The 24,095-nt window shown below is 39.3% G+C and overlaps 1 protein-coding gene across 2 annotated transcripts in view; it reads left to right on the forward strand.

Annotated features, from left to right (window-relative positions):
* Positions 1–24,095, forward strand: part of map2k5 (mitogen-activated protein kinase kinase 5) — a 290,898-nt gene that overhangs the window by 123,970 nt on the left and 142,833 nt on the right. For both annotated transcript variants that reach the window (XM_078241240.1, XM_078241241.1), the window contains 3 exons: positions 4,031–4,099; positions 4,203–4,284; positions 9,904–9,965. In XM_078241240.1, the coding sequence (XP_078097366.1) occupies positions 4,031–4,099; positions 4,203–4,284; positions 9,904–9,965 (213 nt within the window). The remainder of the gene's footprint in view (positions 1–4,030; positions 4,100–4,202; positions 4,285–9,903; positions 9,966–24,095) is intronic.

A 24,095-nucleotide genomic window follows, 5' to 3' on the forward strand; every position in this document is an offset into this window, starting at 1 on the left:
GTTTCAGTAAGAGCAGGGAAGGTGGTAAAAGAGGTGGAGGTGTGGCATTGTTAGTCAAGGACAGTATTACGGTGGCAGAAAGGACGTTTGATGAGGACTCGTCTACTGAGGTGGTATGGGCTGAGGTTAGAAGCAGGAAAGGAGAGGTCACCCTGTTGGGAGTTTTCTATAGGCCTCCGAAAAGTTCCAGAGATGTAGAGGAAAGGATTGCAAAGATGATTCTGGATAGGAGCGAAAGTAACAGGGTAGTTGTTATGGGGGACTTTGTCCAATGTGTGCAGGAGGGTTTCCTGACACAGTATGTAGATAGGCCAACAAGAGGCAAGGCGACATTGGATTTGGTACTGGGTAATGAACCAGACCAGGTGTTAGATTTGGAGGTAGGGGAGCACTTTGGTGATAGTGACCACAATACTGAGATACAGGCTATTGAACTAGACGGGATTGAGGTTAATAAGGAAGAGATGTTAGCAATTCTGGAAAGTGTGAAAATAGATAAGTCCCCTGGGCCGGATGGGAGTTATCCCAGGATTCTCTGGGAGGCTAGGGAGGAGATTGCAGAGCCTTTGGCTTTGATTTTTATGTTGTCATTGTCTACAAGAATAGTGCCAGAAAATTGGAGGATAGCAAATGTTGTCCCCTTGTTCAAGAAGGGAAGTAGAGACAACCCTGGTAATTATAGACCAGTGAGCCTTACTTCTGTTGTGGGCAAAGTTTTGGAAAGGATAGGATTTATAATCATCTAGAAAGGAATAATTTGATTAGGGATAGTCAACACGGTTTTGTGAAAGGTAGGTCGTGCCTCACAAACCTTATTGAGTTCTTTGAGAAGGTGACCAAAGAGGTAGATGAGGGTAAAGCAGTTGATGTGGTGTATATGGATTTCTGTAAAGTGTTTGATAAGGTTCCCCACGGTAAGCTATTGCAGAAGAAATGGAAGCATGGAATTGAGGGTGATTTAGCAGTTTGGATCAGGAATTGGATAGCTTTAAGAAGACAGGTTGATGGGAAATGTTCATCCTGGAGTTCAGTTACTAGTGGTGTACCGCAAGGATCTGTTTTGGGGCCACTGCTGTTGTCATTTTTATAAATGACCTGGACGAGGGTGTAGAAGGATGGGTTAGTAAATTTGCGGATGACACTAAAGTCGGTGGAGTTGTGGACAGTGTGGAAGGTTGTTGCAGGTTACAGAGGGACATAGATAAGCTGCAGTGCTGGGCTGAGAGGTGGCAAATGGAGTTCAATGCGGAAAAGTGTGAGATGATTCACTTTGGAAGGAGTAGCAGGATTACAGAGTACTGGGCTAATGGTAAGATACTTGGTAGTGTGGATGAACAGAGAGATCTCGGTGTCCATGTGCATAGATCCCTGAAAGTTGGCACCCAGGTTGATACGGTTGTTAAGAAGGCGTACGGAGTGTTAGCTTTTATTGGTAGAGGGATTGAGTTTCCGAGCCAGGAGGTCATGTTACAGCTGTACAAAACTTTGGTGCGGCCACACTTGGAGTATTGCGTACAGTTCTGGTCACCACATTATAGGAAGGATGTGGAAGCATTGGAAAGGGTGCAGAGGAGATTTACTAGGATGTTGCCTGGTATGGTGGGAAGGTCTTATGAGGAAAGGTTGAGAGACTTGAGGTTGTTTTCGTTAGAGCGAAGAAGGTTAAGAGGTGACTTAATAGAGGCATACAAGATGATCAGAGGATTAGATAGGGTGGATAGTGAGAACCTTTTTCCGCAGATGGTGATAGCTAGTACGAGGGGACATAGCTTTAAATTGAGGGGTGATAGATATAGGACAGATGTCAGAGGTAGGTTCTTCACTCAGAGAGTGGTAAGGGCGTGGAATGCCCTGCCTGCAGCAGTAGTGGACTCGCCAACATCAAGGGCATTTAAATGGTCATTGGATAAACATATGGATGATATTGGAATAGTATAGGTTAGATGGGCTTTAGATTGGTTTCACTGGTCGGCGCAACATCGAGGGCCGAAGGGCCTGTACTGCGCTGTAATGTTCTATGTTCTATTCAATAATCATTCAGTTCATCTGTCCGCAACTTCTTAGTAACTGGGACTATGATGGCTGATTTTCAACAATAAGGGATAGTATGCATGTCAAGTGATTTCTGAAGACGAGAGAGAAAGGAACCGCCAACTGATGAAAGCACATATAACAGTGTATTAAGTTCAAAGGTACTTCTGGCCAACATCTTTGACCCTGTAAATCCAATTTTGTGTCTGGAATGTCACATTTGCCCATTATGATAAAAACAATTCCATAGATTTTTTTAAAAATTTAACATTTGTTTATGAAATTTCAGCTTCTATTTCACTGCCTATAAAGAGTGAAGGATAATAGGTGATTTTTTTTAACTGCCTGTTTTGCTGTCTGTGAGAAATCTTAAATGTGATTGGCTACTTAGCTTGTTTGGTGATGTCACTGTTACTGGACATCAGAGATCCCTTTGAGCTGATACCAGAATCAATGTGATGGTGGGAAAGGTGAATGGACGCCACAGAGATTGCTTGTGGACAACTTTCTTCAAGGTCAGCGACAAGCAGCATCGCTTTGCCACTGAGTGCAAAATATGGGCCGGAACTGGCTTTCTTCAATATCCAATTTTTAAAATTGCTGTGGATAAACTGGTACCTGGATTTACCACAGGTTGTTGTTTCGCTTGTGATCATTCAACCAAATTGTATCTTTCTATTTATTGCAATAAGTGTAATGATGTAAAGTACAGTCAGGTAACTATTAAAGAATATTTTTGTGTCAATAATTTTGCCTGTATATAAACTCTATGTTGTATGGATACCTAGATGCAATTAGTTAACCTAACTCTCCCTGGAGAAGTTGACCAGGGTTCTAAACTGTAAGAGCAAAATTGAATAGTTTGTTCCAGTTGTTTAATTCGTCATGCATTGAACTCCAGATTTGAAATTGTTCTTCTGTTATGTCTTTCCATTAGCTATAATGTAAACACTGACAATAGAGTCTCTCATTAATTTGATAAGTTATCTTCAAGCAAAGAACTGTGATATCGTTCTTACCCAAGACCTCAAGATTGTCATTCCAGGGCAAAGTTACCACCCGCTAGATCATACAGATCAAAATACCTCAGATTTGATTCATATGGTTAGCTGACCTTATCTGGGACAGCAATTACTTGGCGTCATTAATTGAAAGAGGAGAAACCAGGTTCAGTTTCTGCTCCTGGTCATGATACAGAAATTCTTGCACACAATTAAAGACTGAATCAGTGTTACCTATGTTTCTGTCTAATCTCCCTCCTAAAGAGAGGCCACATAGTTGAAGTGTCAGAAAGCTACCACAGCTGTAGAAATATAATAGCAAGTACTGAGTTACTTAATGATGAACTTATTAATAATACCTCCCTTTGCTTAGGATATTGAAACCTAGCACAAAATTAATAGTTTGTGAGCTTTACTGGCCTGAAGTGATTGCGTCGACAATACAGCAGGATTCGGTACCAGCAGCATCCCAGTCAGTCTTTTTTTAGAAGTATTAGTTGAGTGAAAATCTTTACCCGAAGTAGAACTATTTGAATAGTATCTTGGGAACTTCAAAATTCACTATGAAATATTGTACTTCACTGGCGCATTCAGCCTAAGTTATGTTTTGCAAACTGATACATGGCTTGAACCCATAACCTGATCTGGAGATGAGAATATTAGCAACTGGGTCCAGCTACCACTAGGAGAATAGATAATACCTTAGAATTCCTCCCTTCCCTTATAAGTCATTAGCTTTTTAAAACCCAACCATGGCGATTCTTAACCATTGCTTCTTGAGTTGCTTTACCTTCTCTATTACTTCAACCTTGATGGCATCCTGCAAGATAGGCCTTAGATTTTCACTGTAGTTTATCAATTAAAAAAATCGCAGCCTTCAATTTATGTTGAAATAATCCACCGTTGATTGCTGACAACTGCAACCTGTGACTTAATGTATGAAATTGCAAGATCTTGTGAATTAGCATATGGTGACATTTTGTTTTATTTTATTGTAGGTTATTCTCTTAGACATTACAGTTGAACTTCAAAAACAAATTATGTCAGAGCTAGAAATTCTTTATAAGGTAATTTTCCAGCATTCAACTGCTAATTTTCGCTTTGTTTGACTTGTTTAAATTGAGAGACTGTTTCTAAAATGTCTTTTTTTTGTCATTCAAATGCTTACAGTGTGATTCATCGTATATAATAGGATTTTATGGTGCATTTTTTGTGGAAAACAGGATATCAATATGTACAGAATTCATGGATGGTGAGTTTGAAGGTTATTTTGTACTTTATTTTTTAAGGAATTAAATTGAACTGTTGGGGTTTTTTTGTCCACAAATATGGCTACTTCCATGATATGTTCTTTTCTGCTAGGGTATGTAAATCAAAACTAGAATAAATGAGGACACTTGGCAGCTTAGAATGCTTTGGAGAAGAAAAAATATAACCCTAGAGCCTGCATTGAGACATACTGCAAAAAAAATTCAGTTTAGCAGCAGTAACTTGTTACACTTAAATCCACAGTGGCCCTGCAGCTTATCAGTGAATATAGCTAGATTTGATGGCACTTGAACTATTAGCTGAAACCTGATTTAGATGGCAAATAGGCAACATTTCAATTTGGAGTATAGCTTAGAGGATTTGTGGGTGCCTTGATAGAATGTAATGTATTTGCAGTGGATTCAAAGCAGACAAGTTGGTTAGGGCTGTATGAATTTCTGTGTTTAGTATACAACACAAAAAAAAAAGAATTATTGAATGCCAAAAAGTGCTAAGTTATGTTCATAAATGATCAGTACATATCCACGCATTGTCACGCCAAATAATGGGTTAGAAAGCTAAATGATTCGGCTACATCCATTTGTGTATATTTTTCTTTTATTTATTCTTTCATGGGATGTGGACATTGCTGGCGAGGCCAGTATTTGTTATCCATCCCTAATTACCCTTGAGCTGAGGTCATTTCAGAAGGCAGTTAAGAGTCAACCATTTTGCTGTGGGTCTGAACCATGTAAGGACGGCAGATTTTCTTCTCTAATGGGCATCAATGAACCAGATGGGTTTATACCACAGTCAAAGATAACTTCATGGTCACCATTATTGAGACTAGCTTTCAATTCCAGATTTTTATTAATTGAATTTAAATTCTACTGGCTGCTCTGAAGGGATTGGTACCCATGTCCCCAATGCATTAGCCTGGACCTCTGGATTACTATACCAGTGACATCATTTTACCACCATCTCCGTACATATGTAAAGCTATGAAATATTTTCTTTGAACTCTGTTTTCTTGGTGCTTTTTATCATGTTGGGAAGGCCTTGCCCCATGCTGGGAATATAGTTCCACAGGTGTTGATCTCACCTGGGTAGAAGTATGGTTCCACAGACACTGATCTATGCTGAGGGTATGACTCCACACACACTAACCCATATTAGAGATGTGGTTCCACAGCTGCTGACCCAGTCTGGGGGTGTAATTCCATAGACAGTGACTTGTCCTCAAGTTATAGTTCCGCGTGTACTGAAACTTACCCTGGTATGGTTCAGCAGATAATGTCACTTGTGGCATAATATGATACTGTGTATAATATCACCTTCAAAAGATGTTACTATCATTGCAAGTTAGAAGTGTGCAGCCAGAGAGGGAATGGGTGACCGTCAGGCAGGTAGCACAAGTCTATCCCACTTGCTAATTGGTTTTCCATTTTGGAAGCTGATGAGGGCGATGACTCCTCAAGGAAGTGCAGCCAGAGTCAAGCCGGTGGCACTGCAGATGGCTCAGCGGTATAGGGGAGGAAGACGAATTGATGGGTAATAGGGATAGGGGATTCCTTAATCAGAGGATCAGACAGGCTTCTCTGCAGTGGTAAAAGCGACACCAGGATGGCGTGTTGCCTCCCTGGTGCCAGGGTCAAGGACATCACATAGCAGTTGCAGGACATCATTCAAGGGGAGGAGGATCAGCCTGGAGTTGTGGTCCACAGTAGTGTCAACGGCATAGGTAGGAAAGGGATGAAAACCTAAAAGTAAGTTTCAGGAAGTTAGTAAGGAAATTAAAAAGCAGGACCTCAAAATCAATAATCTCAGGATTACTCCGAGTTCCATGTGCTAGTGAGCATAGGAATAGGAGGATTGATCGATTAACTAGGTGCTTGGAGAAATGGTGCAAGAGGGAGGGCATCTGATTTCTGAGGCATTGGAATTGGTCCTGGGCAGGTGGGACCTGTACAAGCCTGGTGGGTTACATCTTAACGGGACTGGCACTGATATACTTGCAGGGAGATTTGCTAGTGCTGTTGGGGTGGCTTTAAACTAGTTTGTCAGCAGTGGTGGGAACCCGAGGGAGTAGCAGTGGGATTAGAAGATAGGAGAAACAAAGCAAGCATTGAGTATGTGACAAATGCAGAATGATGTCAAAGAGACAAAGTGAAGGGTGCTCTACCTGAATCTGTGCAGCATTCGTAACAAAGTAAATGATCTAAGGCACAAATAGAGGTAAATAGGTTTGATATAATTGCCATTATGGAAACATGGCTGCATGGTGACCAAGACTGGGAACTGAATATTCAACTGGATATCTGATGTTTAGAAAGGACAGACAAGAAGGGAAACGGGGTGGAGTTGCGCTGATAATCAGAAATATGATCGGTGCTGTTGTAAGGGAGGATCTCGCATCGGAAGAAGAATAGGTGGACTCTAGATGGAGCGAAGAAACATTAAAGGGCATCAGACATTGATTGGAGTTATTTATAGGCAATTTAATAGTAAAGGTAATGTGGGGCATGATATTAATCAGGAGAAGAGAGAAGCGTGCAGCTTGGGCAATACTGTAATCATGGGTGACTTCAATCTGCATTTGACTGGTTAAATAAAGTGAGCACTAAAGCTGTGAAAGACGAGTGAATTGCTAGAGCATTTTATTGAGGAGCCAAATAGAGGACAGGCTACTCTAGATTTGGTATTATACATTGAAAATGGGCTAATTAATAATCTTGTTGTAAATGAACCTTGAAGGATGAGTGACCACAATATGATCAAATTCGACATTATGTTTGAAAGTGAGTAAATACAATCTGAAACCAGGGTGTTAAAGTCGAATAAAGGAAATTAAGAAGGCATGAGAGGCAAGTTGGCTGACGTGGAATAGGAACATACATGAAAAGGTATGACTGTGCAGAGGCAATGGTTAATCTTCAAAGAACTAATAAATAGCTTATAGCACCTATACCTTCCCCTCAAGGTGCAAACTCCCCCAAAAAAACAGTTGACCGTGGCTGACAAAGAAAGGTAAGGATTGTTTAAGGTTAAAGGAAAAGGCTTATAAAGTTGCCAGAAATAATAATAAACCTTTTTGGAATACAGCAAAGGAAGGCCATTCTGGAAGAAATCGATAAATCTAGCAAGAAACATAAAAACAGGCTGTAAAAGCTTCTATAGCTATGTAAAAAGGAAGCGTTCAGCCAAGACAAATGTGGGTCCATTACAGGCATGGTCAGGGGAATTCATAATGGGGAATAGAGAAATGACAGAGAAGCTAAATGATTACTTTCTGTCTATTTTCACTAAGGAAGGTGCAGGAAAGCTCTCAGATGTAGAGATCCGAGGAATCAGGGAGAATGAGGAGTTGAAGGAAATTAATATAATTAAGAAGGTCCTATTGCAGAAATTAATGGGACTAAAAATTGATAAGTCCCTGGGACCTCATATTATGCATCCCAGAGTGCTGAAAGAGGTTGCTATGGAGATAGTGGATGCATTGGTGATCACCTTCCAAAATTCTATAGATTCTGGAATGGTTCCTGAAGATTGAAAGGTAGGGAGGGAGAGAGAAAACACAGGGAGCTACAGACCTGTTAGCCATTCATCATTAGCAGTGAAAATTCTAGAATCTATTATAAAGGATGTGTTAAATGGGCACTTGGACAACCACAATCTGCATGGATTTACAAATGGGAAATCATGTTTGAAGAATTTGTTGGAGTTTTTTTGAGGATGTCACTAACAAAATTAATAAAGGAAAGTTGATTGATGTTGATGAATATTTGGATTTTCAGAAGGCTTCTGATAAAGTTCCCCACAGGAGTTTGATAAGCAAAATAATAGCACAAAAAGGGTAGGAGGCCATATATGGCATGGATTAAGGATTGGCTAACGGGCAGAAAAAAATCAGAATAAACAGGTCGTTCTCACATTGACAGGCTGTAGCTAGGGGTACCACAAGGAATCAGTACTTGGGCCCCAGCTGTTCACAATATATTTCAATGATTTGGATGTGGGGACCAAATATAATATTTCCAAGTTCATGGATGAAAATGTAAACAACTACACGAAGATTTGGATAAATTTAGCGAGTGGGCAAGAACATGGCTTATGGAGTATTAAGTGGAAAAATGTGAAGCAATTCACTCTGGTAGAAGGAAAAAATGTACAGATGAACAGTATTTCCTAAATTAGAGAGAAATTAGCAAGTGTAGATGTACAAAGGGACCTGAGCGTCGTTGTTCATAAGTCACTGAAGGCTAACATGCACGTGTAGTAAGCTATTAGGAAGGCTGGTGGAATGTTAGCCTTTATTGTAAGAAGCTTTGAGTGCAGGAATAGTGAGGTCTTGCTTCAAATGAAGGGAAGGTTGGTTAGACCGCACCTGGAGTATTATGTGCAGTTTTGGTCTCCGTACTTGAGAAAATTATTGCCATCGAGGGAGTGCATCAAAGGCTCACCAGTCTTGTTTCGGGGATGGCAAAACTGTCTTATGAAGAGAGATTGGGTAAACTGGGCCTGTATTCGCCAGAGTTTTGAAGAATGAGAGGTGTTCTACTTGAAACCTACAAAAGACTTAATGGAATAGACGGGGTGGATGCAGTAAGATGTTTCCCTTGGTTGGGGAGTCTCGAACCAGGAGCAGAATTTCAAAATTGGGGGAAGCCATTTATGACTAAGATGATGCTTATAATGTTTGGAAATGTCTACCTCAGAGAGATGCTCAGTCAATGCGCATGTTTAAGGTAGAAATTGATAGATTTCTGATTATCAATAACATAGAGGGTTATCGGGATAATGTAGATGAAAGGCATTGAAGTGCGTGATTGTATTGAATAGCAGAGCAGACTCGACAGGCTGAATGGCCTACGCCAGTTCCTATGTTCCTTTCCTTGAATAGCACTTATATTGACCCTAGAAAGACCAATGGCATTGGGAAGACCTAGCAATAAAATATTAAGTTTTCCAGGGCTGCAATCTCACAAAATGCTATTATGATTATCTTATTGTGAAACCCATTCTACAGGAGCCAGCAACTATTAAATCAGATTTAGTTTGCGCTGTGAAATCTACCACTGATTTTTCCCACCACTCAACTATGTCAGAATTCTGCTCCTAATGGGTCACTTACCTCTTGTTTATTCCTCCATTGATGAAAGGGTCCTGCCTGGTCAAACATAATTTTAATGGTGCAATTTTTCATGTTATCCATTTAATATCAAGTTGATTGGCAGCACTTCCATGGTACATTGAGTATGCCTTTATTCAAAGGATAAAATGAAGTAATCTATTTTTCTTATTTCAGTTTAAAAATATAAAGAAATAAACCAGTTTGTGAACTTCTGTTCCCTTTCTTGAATATCAATTTGTTGGATGTAGTTTGGAATTTAAACCCTAATTACCTGTATTCACTTTAACATTGCATTTGTAGTGTTTTTTTAAATTAGTAAAAGTGCCTTAAGTAATTGGATATTGTACTTGACCTTGAACCAGATAGGGTTCTCCAATATATTCAGTCATAACAGCACAAAGGTAATTTATTTTAGAGCTTATAGTTAATGATTATAATAATCATCATTTAATATGTATTCATGTTTTTCTCCTCTATTATAATTTCCTTTAGGAGGTTCTTTGGATGTATATAGAAAAATCCCTGAGCACGTACTAGGCAGAATCTCTGTTGCAGTAAGTTTAAATATTTTTAAGATTTAAATCTCAACATTATATTTGGGAAAATATTCAGTAACTCCATTTTGCATAGAATAAATTCTGAAAAAAAATCATGACACCAAAAATTATTCTGCTCTTTTGTGTATGTTTTATACATTATATATAACACATACTGAAGAATCTTAGGTGACAGACACAAATTGCAATTTGCATATTATCACGGCCTAAGGGATGTTTGGAATTGTAGATACGGTTAGCTGGCTAAAGATTACAGGTAGGTCTTGTAAAAGTAATTAGATGTAACACTTCTATAATTTTTGGGCTGGTTGGGGACATCCTAATGGAGTTTGTTTTTAAAACCTTTTATGACTAGATCTGAACTCTTCATTTGCTGAAAGAAGCATAACAGCAGGTGTAAGCGTGACTGATCATCAGAGCCGAAATAAATAGTATAATCTCCCATTGGTTGGCTTACAAGGTGAAATACATTTGGGTTCCACATTGCAGAATGTTAGGTATGTTTGTGTTTATGATTTACCATTTTGCACATTCCCAGTCATCCAACTGTTTGTTGGGGAAATGCTGAGCAAATGGAAAACACAATCAGAGACCTAGTTACTCTAGATCACTTGTGCAAAGTTTGTTCTGTGGAGTAACAATAAGCTAGAGAACAGATGAGATGTGGAGGAAAAGCTAAGAAACAAATAACCTTACCAGTGTTTTTCTTGTTATGCCAGCCAGCAGCATTCATCCCTCAGCCAGCTGAAGCAGATTATCTGATCGTTCACATTGCTGTTTGTGGGACCTTGCTGTTGGCAAATTGGCTGTTGTGTTCCCTACATTAAAGAAGTGATTACAATTCAGAAGAAATTCACTGGCTGTAAAGCACTTTGAGATTCTTCTTGAAAAATGCTTTATAAATGAAAATTGTTTCTTTTGCCCAGCTCTTCCAAATGTGTAATATATGAATGTTCTTGTGTATGTTTTAAGAAAATTCCCCATGAGTAATATGGGCATGGGGTCCAAACATCTCTATGTGGGCTGGTTAAGATTTAATCCTCATACTACTAATAGCATTCAATGCACCATAAAGTCAGCTGTATAAATTGCACATTCAAACAAGATTTTTAAAAGCTGTGTTATAATTTGGGCACTTGGCAAATCTTGTAAAAAAAAACTTGGATCAAGTTGTGTAAAGCAAAACCATTATTAGCACCTTCTTTAGCCTTTTACAGTACCATGACACTCCCTTTGTCTTGTGTCCATTATATCTTGGTCACTCTCTCCTGAGTACGCACCTATTCTGCTGCATCTTCTCCATCCCCCTCTCCAGCTGTTTGGTCCCGTCACATTTCTGCCCCTCTTCAGTTCTGAAGAGTCATACAGACTTGAAATGTTAACTCTATTTCTCTCCCCTTAGATGCAGCCAAACCAGAGTCGTTTCAGCATTTTCTGCTTTTCTTTTCCTTCAAGTTATGGATTGTTTATAAAGTCAGTTAGTTATGTCTCTTTTGGATAGAAAAATAACATCTAATTCAGCAATTCAGAGCTCCCAGTGGGAATGCACATGGGAGTGAATGCTGGCAATAGGATTGGAATGCTATATCCTGGATTTTTCTTTTCTTCATTCATGGGACATGGGTCCCACTGGCTGGCCAGCATTTGTTACCCATCCCTAGTTGCCCTTGAGAAGGTGGTGGTAGGCTACCTTCTTGAAATGCTGCTGTGGGTTGACCCTACCCATGTTCCCTTCCAGCACTCGTCCTTGCTAGCAGTGTGGCAGAAAGCCATAAATGCAACTTAACCTCTCAAGCTTGTTCCCACGAAATGCTGGTACTTTACTGCATCATGGATTTAACCTAACATTTTATTGAATGCTGCAGGTGCATAATCATAGTTTAAATGCTAAGAAAGAGATACTCTGTAAAGTCCTTCTCTGACGTGCTTAACTGGAACAGGTGTTGCACATGTATTCCAGCCTAGTATAAACATAAGCAGCTGGCTGAGAAATAATGGCATTAAAGTCCAGATATGATGCATTAGAAACAAAGATGTAATCATCAAGTGCCTCTGCCCTCTATTATTAATGAAAAAATTAACCCATTTTGGGTTAATGCCTTTGTTTTAAAAAAAAGCAACAAAAGAATTACATATGAACATGTTAACGTATTCATTACAACATTGCAATCCAGTGGTATTTCAATCAATATTTTGATAAATGCAGACAGTTTTCTAATCTATATATGGGATTCCTGGCTTTATAAAGAGAGGCTTAGAGAACAAAAGGAAGCAAGTTATGCTAAATTTTATAGAATGAGGTGGCCAATTCAGGACACCACTCTTTAGGAAGGATGTTAAGGCCTCAAAGACGGTGCAGAGGAAATTCAGTAGAATTTCCAGTTAGCTATTAGCAGAATTCAGTTCTGCAGGGAGGCAAGAGAAACTGGAATTGTTCCCCTGGGAGCAAAGAAGGTGGTATTCAAAATCACAAGGCGATAGAGTAGATAAGGGAAAAAATGTTTCCAGAATGACCTTTGTGGCAAAAGGGTCTGTACCAGAGGACACAGATTTAAGGTAATTGAGAAATGAACCAGAGATGACATGAGAAAGAAATGTCACAAGATTTCATCATTGGGAGTGTACTACCAAACAGGGCTGTGGATGCAGCTTCTGTAGCAACTTTTAAAAAGAAATTGAATAAGTATTGAAGGGGAAGAATTTATAGGGCTATGTGGAAAGAACAGAGTGGTGAGACCAACAGTTATTTCAAAGAGCCAGACAGCACGAATAGCCTCCTTCTGTTCTGTGTCTTTCCATAATTCTATGATATAAAAATTATTGAGACATCTATTTCTGATTTGCTGTACTCTGAAAGTCATCCAAGTCCATTTTCCGTTCAGTCTATAGCAGCATATAAGCTAAAAAAAACATTTCCTACAACTAAGGCCACAGAAGTTATACTAGTGTTTATTAATGGCCAAGAGTAGAACACATGTACATGTCATGCTTTGTGTTCTGTAGCATTTTCGGGATCACTTAGTTTTTAACACCCCATTACAGTACAATAGCATATCTTCCAACCTACCACGAACACCATTTGAGAGATCTGCTAGTATATATATATATATAATATATGTGCACAGAATTCCCATGGTATTTGCTAAAGTGTGACAGCTAAAATATAACTGGAATTAAGCATGACATTTATAGGAAATATGTTGTAAGGATATCCCAGCAATTACATGCCATTAACATCAGTGGTGGGCAAGCTTCTAGGAACTCATTTGGGATAGAATTAGTAGTCACATGGAAAAATGTGGGCTGATTACAAAGAGCTAGCATGGATTTCTAAAGAGGATATTATATTTAACTAACTTGCTGGACTTCTTTTTGAGGAGGAAACAAAGAGTTGATGAGATTAATACTGTTGATGTGGTGTACATGGACTTTCAGAAGGCATTTGATACAATACTACAGGCAGCAAGGAACACATCAGATGCTCGAGGAGTATAAAAAGTGCAAGAAGCTACTTAAGAGGGAAATCAGGAGGGCTAAAAGAAGACATGAGGTTGCTTTGGCAGACAGAGTGAAGGAAAATCCAAAGAGCTTCTATAGGTATGTTAGGAGCAAAAGGATAGTGAGGAATAAAATTGGTCCTCTTGAAGACCAGAGTGGTAGACTGTGTATGGAACCAAAAGAGATGGGGGAGATACTAAATGGTTTTTTTGCATCCGTATTTACTGAGGAAACGGGCATGGAGTCTACGGAAATAGGGCAAACTGGTAGGGAGGCCATGGAACCTTTACAGATTAAAGGGGAGGAGGTGCTCGCTGTCCTGAGGCAAACCAGAGTGGATAAATCCCCAGGACCGGACAGGGTATTCCCACGGACCTTGAGGGAAGCTAGTGTTGAACTTGCAGGGGCCCTGGCAGACATATTTAAAATGTCAGTATTCACGGGGGAGGTGCCGGATGATTGGAGGGTGGCTCATGTTGTTCCGTTGTTTAAAAAAGGTTCCAAAAGAAATCCGGGAAATTATTGGCCAGTAAGTTTGACGTCGGTGGTGGGCAAGTTATTGGAAGCTGTGATAAGGGATAGGATCTACAAATATTTGGATAGACAGGGACTTATTAGGGAGAGTCAACATGGCTTTGTGCGTGGTAGGTCATGTTTGACCAATCTATTAGAGTTTTTCGAGGAGGTTACCAGGAAAGTGGATGAAGGGAAGGCGGTGGATGTTGTCTACCTGGATTTCAGCAAGGCCTTTGACAAGGTCCCTCATGGGAGGTTAGTTAGGAAGGTTCAGTCGCTAGGTATACATGGGGAGGTAGTAAATTGGATTAGACACTGGCTCAATGGAAGAAGCCAGAGAGTGGTTGTGGAGGATTGCTTCTCTGAGTGGAGGCCTGTGACTAGTGGTGTGCCGCAGGGATCGGTGTTGGGTCCATTGTTGTTTGTCATCTATATCAATGATCTGGATGATAATGTGGTAAATTGGATCAGCAAGTTTGCTGATGATACAAAGATTGGAGGTGTAGTGGACAGTGAGGAAGGTTTTCAAAGCTTGCAGAGGGATTTGGACCAACTAGAAAAATGGCAAATGGAATTTAATGCAGACAAGTGTTGAGATATTGCACTTTGGAAGGACAAACCAAAGAAGAACTTACAGGGTAAATGGTAGGACTCTGAAGAGTGCAGTTGAACAGAGGGATCTGGGAATACAGGTACAGAATTCCCTAAAAGTGATGTCACAGGTGGATAGGGTCGTAAAGAGTGCCTTTGGTACATTGGCCTTTATAAATCGGAGTATCGAGTATAAAAGTTGGAGTGTTATGGTAAGGTTATATAAGGCATTGGTGAGGCCGAATTTGGAGTATTGTGTACAGTTTTGGTCACCTAGTTACAGGAAGGATGTAAATAAGATTGAAAGAGTGCAGAGAAGGTTCACAAGGATGTTGCCGGGACTTGAGAAGCTGAGTTACAGAGAGAGATTGAGTAGGTTGGGACTTTATTCCCTGGAGCGTAGAAGATTGAGGGGAGATTTGATAGAGGTGTATAAGATTTTGATGGGTATAGATAGAGTGAATGCCAGCAGGCTTTTTCCACTGAGGCTAGGGGAGAAAAAAATCAGAGGGCATGGGTTAAGGGTGAAAGGAGAAAAGTTTAAAGGGAATATTAGGGGGGGCTTCTTCACGCAGAGAGTGGTGGGAGTGTGGAATGAGCTGCCGGATAAAGTGGTAAATGCTTTTAACATTTAAGAAAAACTTGGACGGGTTCATGGATGAGAGGGGTGTGGAGGGATATGGTCCAAGTGCAGGTCAGTGGGACTAAGCATAAAATGGTTCGGCACAGCCAAGAAGGGCCAAAAGGCCTGTTTCTGAGCTGTAATTTTCTATGGTTCTATGGTTCTACTACACAACAGACCTGTGAGAAAAATTATAGCTCATGGAATAAAAGGGACAGTAGCAACATGGATATATAATTGGCTGAATGATAGGAAGCAGAGAGTAATGGTTGATGCATATTTTTTTGGGCTAGAGGTAGGTTTATAGTGGTGCTCACGTGGGATCAGTATTGGAACCCTTGCTTTTCCTGATATATGTTAATGATCTAGATCTTGGTGTGCAGTAGGAAATTTCAAAGTTTGCAGATGACAAAACTTGGGAGTATTGTCAGCTGTGAAGAGGACAGTGTAGAACTTCAAAAAGGACATAGACAAGTTGGTGGAGTGGGCAGATAGGTGGCAGATGATGTTCAATGTGGAGAAATGTGAGATTATGTATTTTAGTAGGAAGAACATGGAGGGACAAAATAAAGTAAGGGATAGAATTCTAAAAGATGTGCAGGAGCAGGGGGACCTGGGTGTAAATGAGCATAGATCATTGAAGGTGGTAGGACAGGTGGAGAGAGCAATTAATAAAGCATATAGTATTCTGGGCTTTATTGATAGGGACATAAGGTGGAATTCCCCCCAAAAAACCTAAATGGCATAACGGCAAGAATAATGGAATGATCCATGCCAGGCTCTCAGGCATGCTCCGCACTGGAATCCTCCCACAATCAGCCACTTTTTTAAGAGAGTTGGGAGCTTTGCGTCGGTTCTGGGGGAGGGGCCTAAACACGCCGGTGACCATGAATTCAGAGCTCTCGGGCATCATTTTGCAAGAGTGCTCCTATCTCACAGTGCAATGGGAGACCCTCCTCTCATGGACAATGGAGACCCCCATGAGCAGCATGTTCCCCTACCTCCTCCCCAACACGGGTCGTCAGCAGCGGGACATTGGGGCCCTCTTGATTGGACCCACTGCCAGATCCTCAACGTGCCACCCCCCTCCCCATCATGACCCACGACATGATCCGGCCCTGCATGACCCCCCAGGATAGCCCCCTCCCCTCAGTCATAGCCCCCACAGGCTCTGCCCCGGGCACACTGGTGATGCCTGACTGGCATACTGGCAGTGCCTAGTGGCCACTGGGGTGTCTGGTGGGCACCACCAGTGTGACAGGTGGGCACCGCTAGATGGGCACTGCTGGCCATGCCCCCAACCATCCAGGGGCTTCAGTGGCCTCAGCCCTTGGCGTGACCACTGCGCCAGGTCTCCGCTGGTAGAGACCAGTAGTGATTCTCGCTGTTTTCGTGCCATATCCGAAAACAGACAGGAGAATTCTGTGCACTGGGAGTTGAACAGGCTATGCATCTTTAAATGCTACTTTAAATATGCTAATAGCCTCGTGCTCTTTCTGGGCATGATCTGGTTCGCACCGTTAGAGAGGGGCCGGGAGAATCGCAAACTGTTTGGCGCCAGGTGTGAAACCGATTTTTAGGCCTGCACACTATTCTCGGGGTCGGCACAATCTGCGCCAGACACGACGAGGTCAGAAAATCGCTTCTATCGTACAAAAGCAAGGAGGTTATACTGAACTTGTACAAGAAACAAGCTTAGACCTCAGCTGGAGGCTGAGAACGCATTGGAGAGGTTTACAAGAATGGTTCCAGGGAAGAGAAACTTCAGTTATGACGATAGATTGGGCAGTACGGTGGCTGTGATTAGCACTCATGGAATGTATTCAGTCAAGCTGGATTTTTACTGCTTTTTGTGGACAGGACATACCTGAGCAATTTTCCACATTGTTGGTTAGATATAGAGTTGTAACTATACTGGAACAGCTTGGCTAGTTGTGTGGTTCGTTCTAAGGCATAAGTCCTCAGTACTGCTGTCAGGATCTTGTCAGGGCCTAAGGCCTTTGCATTATGCTTGCTCTCCAATGCCTGAAAAAAATATTAAGAATCTAGGATGTGCATGTTGTGTTACTAAGTCCTGCCAGTTGAGTCAATGAAAAGTCTTTTTAGGAGTCACGGCAGTATTACTGATGTGCATTGTATTTTGAGGCAATTTGTTAATTGCAGCCAATATAAAATCTGATCCACTATCAGACCTTGGCTTTAGGGAGGTCTCAGTAGATTGGCAAAAGTTACATTTGAATTTTTACTAGCCTATTCCTGATCGGAGTAGTAAGAAATGCCATTAAAATCAAGAATCCAAGTGACTTAGTGACAAATAATGCTTTGATTACAATTTTTTAGGGTATCTTTTGCTTTCTTCCTCTAATCATCATTATCTTGAAGAAATGTGACTGGAATAATCCTGGATTCAGATTCTTTTAATTTCCTTCTATGGAAATTTTATTGTCGTATCTTCTTACTACTCATCTTGCTTCTCAGTCTATTCTAATCACACCTTTAATTGCTCATTGGTTACATTTGCCATTAAGACGCATATCTAAAGCCCAGCTGCGTAGGCCACTGAAAATGGATACTACATATGAAAAATAATATCTGAGTATCGCAGACTATTAGTTGTACCAATGACCTCGAGTCAAGACCACCAAAGTCTTGCCCAGGGACAAAAAATCTTAAATTAGAAGGTAATTATGTGGGTTGGGTTTTTAAAATCATGAGCAAAAATCTTTCAACCAAACTATTGCTGCATCAGAGGATGACTTCCACGTATGTTTTCTATATTTTCAGAACTATTTTTTGCTATATGTTTAAAAAGACAACTGAGACATCTTTGATGGTGCAGAAGTAAAAATATTTTTTTCAAAACTAATTGGTTAGCAAAATAAAATCTGCAAAATTTTTGGTACCCAGTTGATGGCTGTACTTTCATTTAGCAAATTCTTTTGCTGTATTTTTAACAAGAAAGGATTTGATCATTCATTGGATGGGGATAAATTCTGCAATTTGGAACACTTAATTATAGGTTGTATTTTTTCCACATTGGCAGTCTTATTCTGACATTCATTATCCCTTGTAGTGACAATTAATTTAAATCCAAGTGATCAAACATCGACAGCTATTAGTCTCAGTTCATTCTAATTCACAGACCTTCATTTTCACAAAGTCCTGTAATTATCTTTGGAAACTGCCCAGGGCGATGGAGTTTCCCTTTGAATATTGGCTTTTATCAGTAAATTGGTCATGATTTGCTTGTTACTACAGTAATTTAATGTATAATTTTATGAGATCTTATATTAGCACAGCCAAAATGAAAGTATTTAAGTACACATGCTGATTATAGAGTGGGCAAACAAAAGTTCTAGCATCAGTGCAACTTGTGTTTTTCTCACAGTGAAACAAAAAATACTAATTCAGCATAAATTCTCACTCTATACTTAGATTTGATCTAGGTATTCAAAATCATGAGGGGTCTGGACAGAGTAGATGGGAAGAAACTGTTCCTATTAGGAGAAGGATAGGGACATAGGGTGATTGACAAAAGGAGAAGGTCTGAAATGCATTGCCTGAGTAGGTGTTGGAGGCAGATTTAATCATGGCTTTCGAAAGGAGAATTGGACACTTATCTGAACAGAAGAAATTTGCAGGGCTATGGGGAAAAGGCTTGGAAGTGAGATTAGAGGAGTTGCTCTCTCAGAGAGCCAGTATGGACACAACAGGCTGAATATCTCCTTCTGTGCTGTAATCATTTTATGATAGACACAATTGAATATTTTTAGATCAACCTTTTTGTTCTTTTAAGACTCTACTCTTATTTTCATCATCTTTCTTTAATGACAAAACTGCAAATTTAGACAGTTTTGCAGTGCTGTGTGAGCCATAAGATTTATGCAAAAGAGCTTTCAGAAATCAGAACTATTTATTTAATTCCACTTTATTCTATGCATTCCCCCTTCACCCCACGTGTTCTTATTGTGTATCTGGGATTCACAATCATTTTGGCTTCTGAGGCCTCCCCACCCTCCCATGTTATAAAAGTTCCATAGACCCCTACAACATGACATAAGTATTTTATGTATAAAATTGCATAGAAATTATACAATTAAGCATATATATTAATTGTTTTAAATAATTTTTACCAAATGTGACCAACATTGCACTGCTGCTGAAGAAACGGTTTTGTATTCACACCCAGAACCCTCACTGTACCAGTGGCTGGAGTTGTCTCTAATGAAAATTCTATCCCCCACATGCACAAATACAGTAATTCAAATATAATGGACAACTCAAACTATCCAAAAGCAAAGGGTGCAGGAACAAGTGTTGGGTGAGACTGCCAATAAATCGAACAGTGTGTAGCCATAAAATTAACATTTTGTAACTGAATCTAAACAGTGTAAAATTTATTTAAAAATATTGTTGATACTTTAGACTTAATATTGAACTTTTGTAAATGCATTGCTGGCTCATGAGAAAAAGATGGGAGACACGTGGGTCATATAACAGGTGCTTATTGTGATGATTGGCTACTAGAAATGGGTACGGTCTGTGTCAAACCCAGGGCTAAATTGATGGGGTTGGAAGAAACCTTGGGCCAGCAGTTGGCTTTCTTGAAACCTTCTGATGGGCCCTAGTTAAGAACTTCTGCTGCATACCATAACTGATCTTTTAACCATCATTGACTTTGAAATATCCAATTGAAACAAGTTTTGTGAAATATGTGAGCAGCACATTTTTGAATAAAAGGTGCACAAACAAATTGTGCACAAACAACATCGATGTGACTTCTGAGTGCAAACTAATTTCTACTGACCATTTTAAGCTATTTTGAGTTATTTGTCCTTTTGGTGCCAATAATATTAACAGGCATGTTTTAATATATATCTCTCTTTGAAATTGGAGAGTGGTTTCTCAGTTAAAAATGTTACATAGGACAGTAAGTACTGATTTTATTTTCATATATCAAACTATAAATTTTAAACATTTTATTATGCCAAGTTGGAGAACGGTATTTTCTTACAAAATCTGAACATTCCTGAAACAAATTTTGTGTTTGATGAATTTTTTAGGGTCAATGATATAGCCCAGCACTACATCTTATGACAAATTCTGCAAATATCTATATCACTTGTATCACTGCCCAAGTACCTAAGAAGCACAAGAAAATAATGCCTTGTGGATTTTGTAATGGATAATTACTCAGAACAGGTAGATTAATTAAAAGTTGGAGAGCATCCTAGTACTTATGATCACAACATAGTAAGGTTCAATATTAGCATCAAGTGTGATGTAAGTAGATCAAGGAGTAAGTTAATAGATTGGTGAAGACTAATTTATGAGAAAATGAGGGCAGGATTAAAGGTAAATTGGGAGAAAATAATGAAAAGCAAAGTCAGAAAAGCATTAAGAAATCTATAAAAGGGTATTCAACTGAGTTATAAAAATGTATTCTGCACAAAGCCAAAAATAAGTAATCTAATTATGGGGCACAGGAAATGAATAAAGAACTAAGGAGAAAATGAATCTAAAGCAAAAGGCATATGAGATTTACTTTGGTACAAAAGAAGAGGAAGACAAAGGCAAATACAAGGAACTTGGATCAGTTTTTTAAAAAAAAACAGGAAGGCAAAGAAAAATTACAGAATCAAGTTATCAAGGAACATAAGAAATAACAAAGTATGTTACAGACATAAATAACAAAAGCAAAATGAAAGTAGAAATAGGGTCAATTAAGAACATGAAAGGATTAGCAAGATGATATCACAGTAGCAGAGAAATGGCAGAATAACTACCGTGCCTCCGTTTTTACTAACAGTAGCAAAATAGACACCTGACTAGAAAATAAGTTTCACTTGACTAGAAAATAAGTTTAAAAAGAACATTAATTCAGTTGGGATAGGAATGGTGAATATAATTGAGAAACTAGCAAAACAAAAAGAGGGATAAAACTCCCAAGTCCAGATGACACACAACCATGCATTCTCAAGGAAACCATACATAAGATACTATACATATAGGAGCAGATTTAGGCCATTCGGCCCTTTGAGTCTGCTCTGCCATTAGTTGCTGATAGGTTTCTCAACCTCATTCTCCCACCTTTTCCCAATTACCTTTGATCATCTTACTTATCCATCTCTGTCTTAAATACATTGGCCTCCACAGCCTTCTTTGGCAATGAAATCCAAAGATTCACCATCCTATGACTGAAGAAATTCCTCCTCATCTTAGTCCTCAAGGGTCATCCCTTTAATCTGAGGCTGTGCCCTCGGATCCTAGTCTCTCTTACTAATAAAAACCATCTTCCCCATGTCCACTCTATCCAGGCCTTTCAGTATGCTGTAAGTTTCAATGAGATCCTCCCCCCTCATCCTTCTAAATTCCGTCTAGTACAAACCCAGAGTCCTCAAACACTCCGAAAGATATACATACATTGGATAGTTATAAATATATATTTTGATGTTAAGATACAGGACTAGATATAAGTACCAACCAAGATTCCACCTGGTAGGCTCATGACAACAGTTAAGGCACTTGTAGTCAATGGCCAAATATATGAATGGCCAACAAATCAACTAAAAAGATACTAATAAATCCAGGAAATAAGAAATTTATTTGCTCAGGGAGTTGGCACATTGCAGATCTTTCAACCAGAGGAAATGATTGTGGCACCAGTTAAGATGCTTTCTAAAGGAAACTAAACAAGTAGTTCAGAAAGAGGAAATGAAAAGATATGCTAGAATAGCTGAGATAAAGCAGATAGAATGGGGCAAGACTCGTTTGGGGTATGAACACCAACACAGACTAGTTGACCCAAATGGCCTGTTTCTGTGTGCTATTATTGCAATACTAAGTATGACCATTTTGTAAAAATGTCTTGAAGATAGAAATAACAGTTTATTAGCACACTTGAACAATAAATCACCTGTTGCAATAAATCACTTAAGCATTGTAGGTATTTGATTCTGTGAAAGGAGGAGCATTGGAGATGAAAATTACTAGAATTTAGTTATAGTGACCAGAGGACTAAAGGGAAGGGAATATTAATCCTTGTTGCTGAGTAGTTATGAATTTCTCCACAATGCAGTATTAAAAATGTTTCTCTTGTTTCAAGGACTATAGGTACAGTGCACTTATCCAGAGGGAACTTTGATTTTAAACTCCAGTAGTTTTGGAATTGGAATATGTGCATACTTTCAATCTTAATTTCAAAATTTCCATTTACTTGCTCTTTCTGTTTATTTTACACAGCCTGGAGCACCAGGAAATATTACAAATTGATCCTTAAAATGTACTTCCATCACTATACAGAGCATTGTGTTGTGCTTCAGGAACTAGTTAATAAATGTCAACATTGGGAAAATTTCTATTAAAATGCCTTTTTGCTGCATTTTAGCACAATAGTCTCAATCTGTCCTGCACTTCCGCAATGCATCACAAAGGAATGCAGACATTGACTTCATGAAAATAGAACTATTCAATATCAAGGACATATACATATGAAATACAAAAATGACAGACAGGAACAGACCAATTGGTTCATCGAGCCCCTGACCATTGAGTCATGTTGTAATTAGACATCATTATCCCTAATACTTCCACCAGCAGCCATGTAATCTCCTGGGACAGGCCGGAAAACAGATTAAGAAAAAAAAATTAGCAAAAAAGAATTTTGGGAATTCTTCTCTGACTCCCAAGGCACTTGAAATGAGTTCAAGTGGACCACAATCACCATGAAGCATATCACATACCATGGCCCCAACCTTTGTATGCAGTGATATCAACCTCAGTCAAGCACACACATTGTTTGAGAGACTATGATGAACTCCTTTAAAAGCTTGTGTTTTGCTCTTTACTAATTGGAAAAATAGGTACAATATTAGAGTTTCAGTTTGCTGGTCTTTTCTCCTGATACCTAGGTGGAATTTCAGTGCACGTGTTAATGTGTGGTGGAAATCCATTTAATTGTGCTTTTTAAATATTTGCTTGCTTCACACAGTTCAATAGAATTTTAAAATGGTGCTCCAAGGCATGTTGATTCAGCATCCATGTCTATGCACCCTTCCTAATTAGTATGTGGCTATTATAGTAACATGAAATAGTTGTGGGAATCCATCACTTCTTATTGTGTAGTCTTAACCCAGTGGATCCAAACGAAATTATAATGATGTATATAATTATTTATTCTGTTAAATTGTTGTGGGATTATGTATTTGGATTGTGTGGTTTAAGAAGACCAAAATATTTTTTGAAAACAAGAAAAAGCAATTAGTCCCAACAAACCCTTTCCCTTCGAACAAACACAATTTCCATCTTTTTGCTTTATCCTTCAATCAATTCTCTGTTTAAAATGTCATTCATTCTCTCTTGAACCAGTTTATACTACCTGCTTCAGTGGTCTTAATTGGCAAAATCCTACCAACTCAATTTACCCTGAGAAAATGCCAGAGTTTTTGGTTACAGTAAATAGCCAACAGAATCATTTCAATTAAATACAATTTAAGAAGTACCCAGAAGTCAACATCAAATGAATACTATTTAAAAATGTTTTACACCAAATATTTCTGATAATCTACAAAATATAGCAGGCACCCTATTACACATTTCTTATTCTGTCCACATTTATGGATTAGAACAAAGAACAAAGAAAATTACAGCACAGGAACAGGCCCTTTGGCCCTCCAAGCCTGCACCATGCTGCCTGACTTAACTAAAACCCCCTACCCTTCCGGGGACCATACCCCTCTATTTGTTCTCACTAGAGCGACGGAGGTTGAGGGGAGACCTGATAGAAGTCTACAAAATTATGAGAGGCATGGACAGAGTGGATAGTCAGAAGCTTTTTCCCAGGGTGGAAGAGGCAATTACCAGGGGGCATAGGTTTAAGGTGCGAGGGACAAGGTTTAAAA

Source organism: Mustelus asterias, chromosome 24 (assembly GCF_964213995.1).
Source record: "Mustelus asterias chromosome 24, sMusAst1.hap1.1, whole genome shotgun sequence".
NCBI lineage: Eukaryota > Metazoa > Chordata > Chondrichthyes > Carcharhiniformes > Triakidae > Mustelus > Mustelus asterias.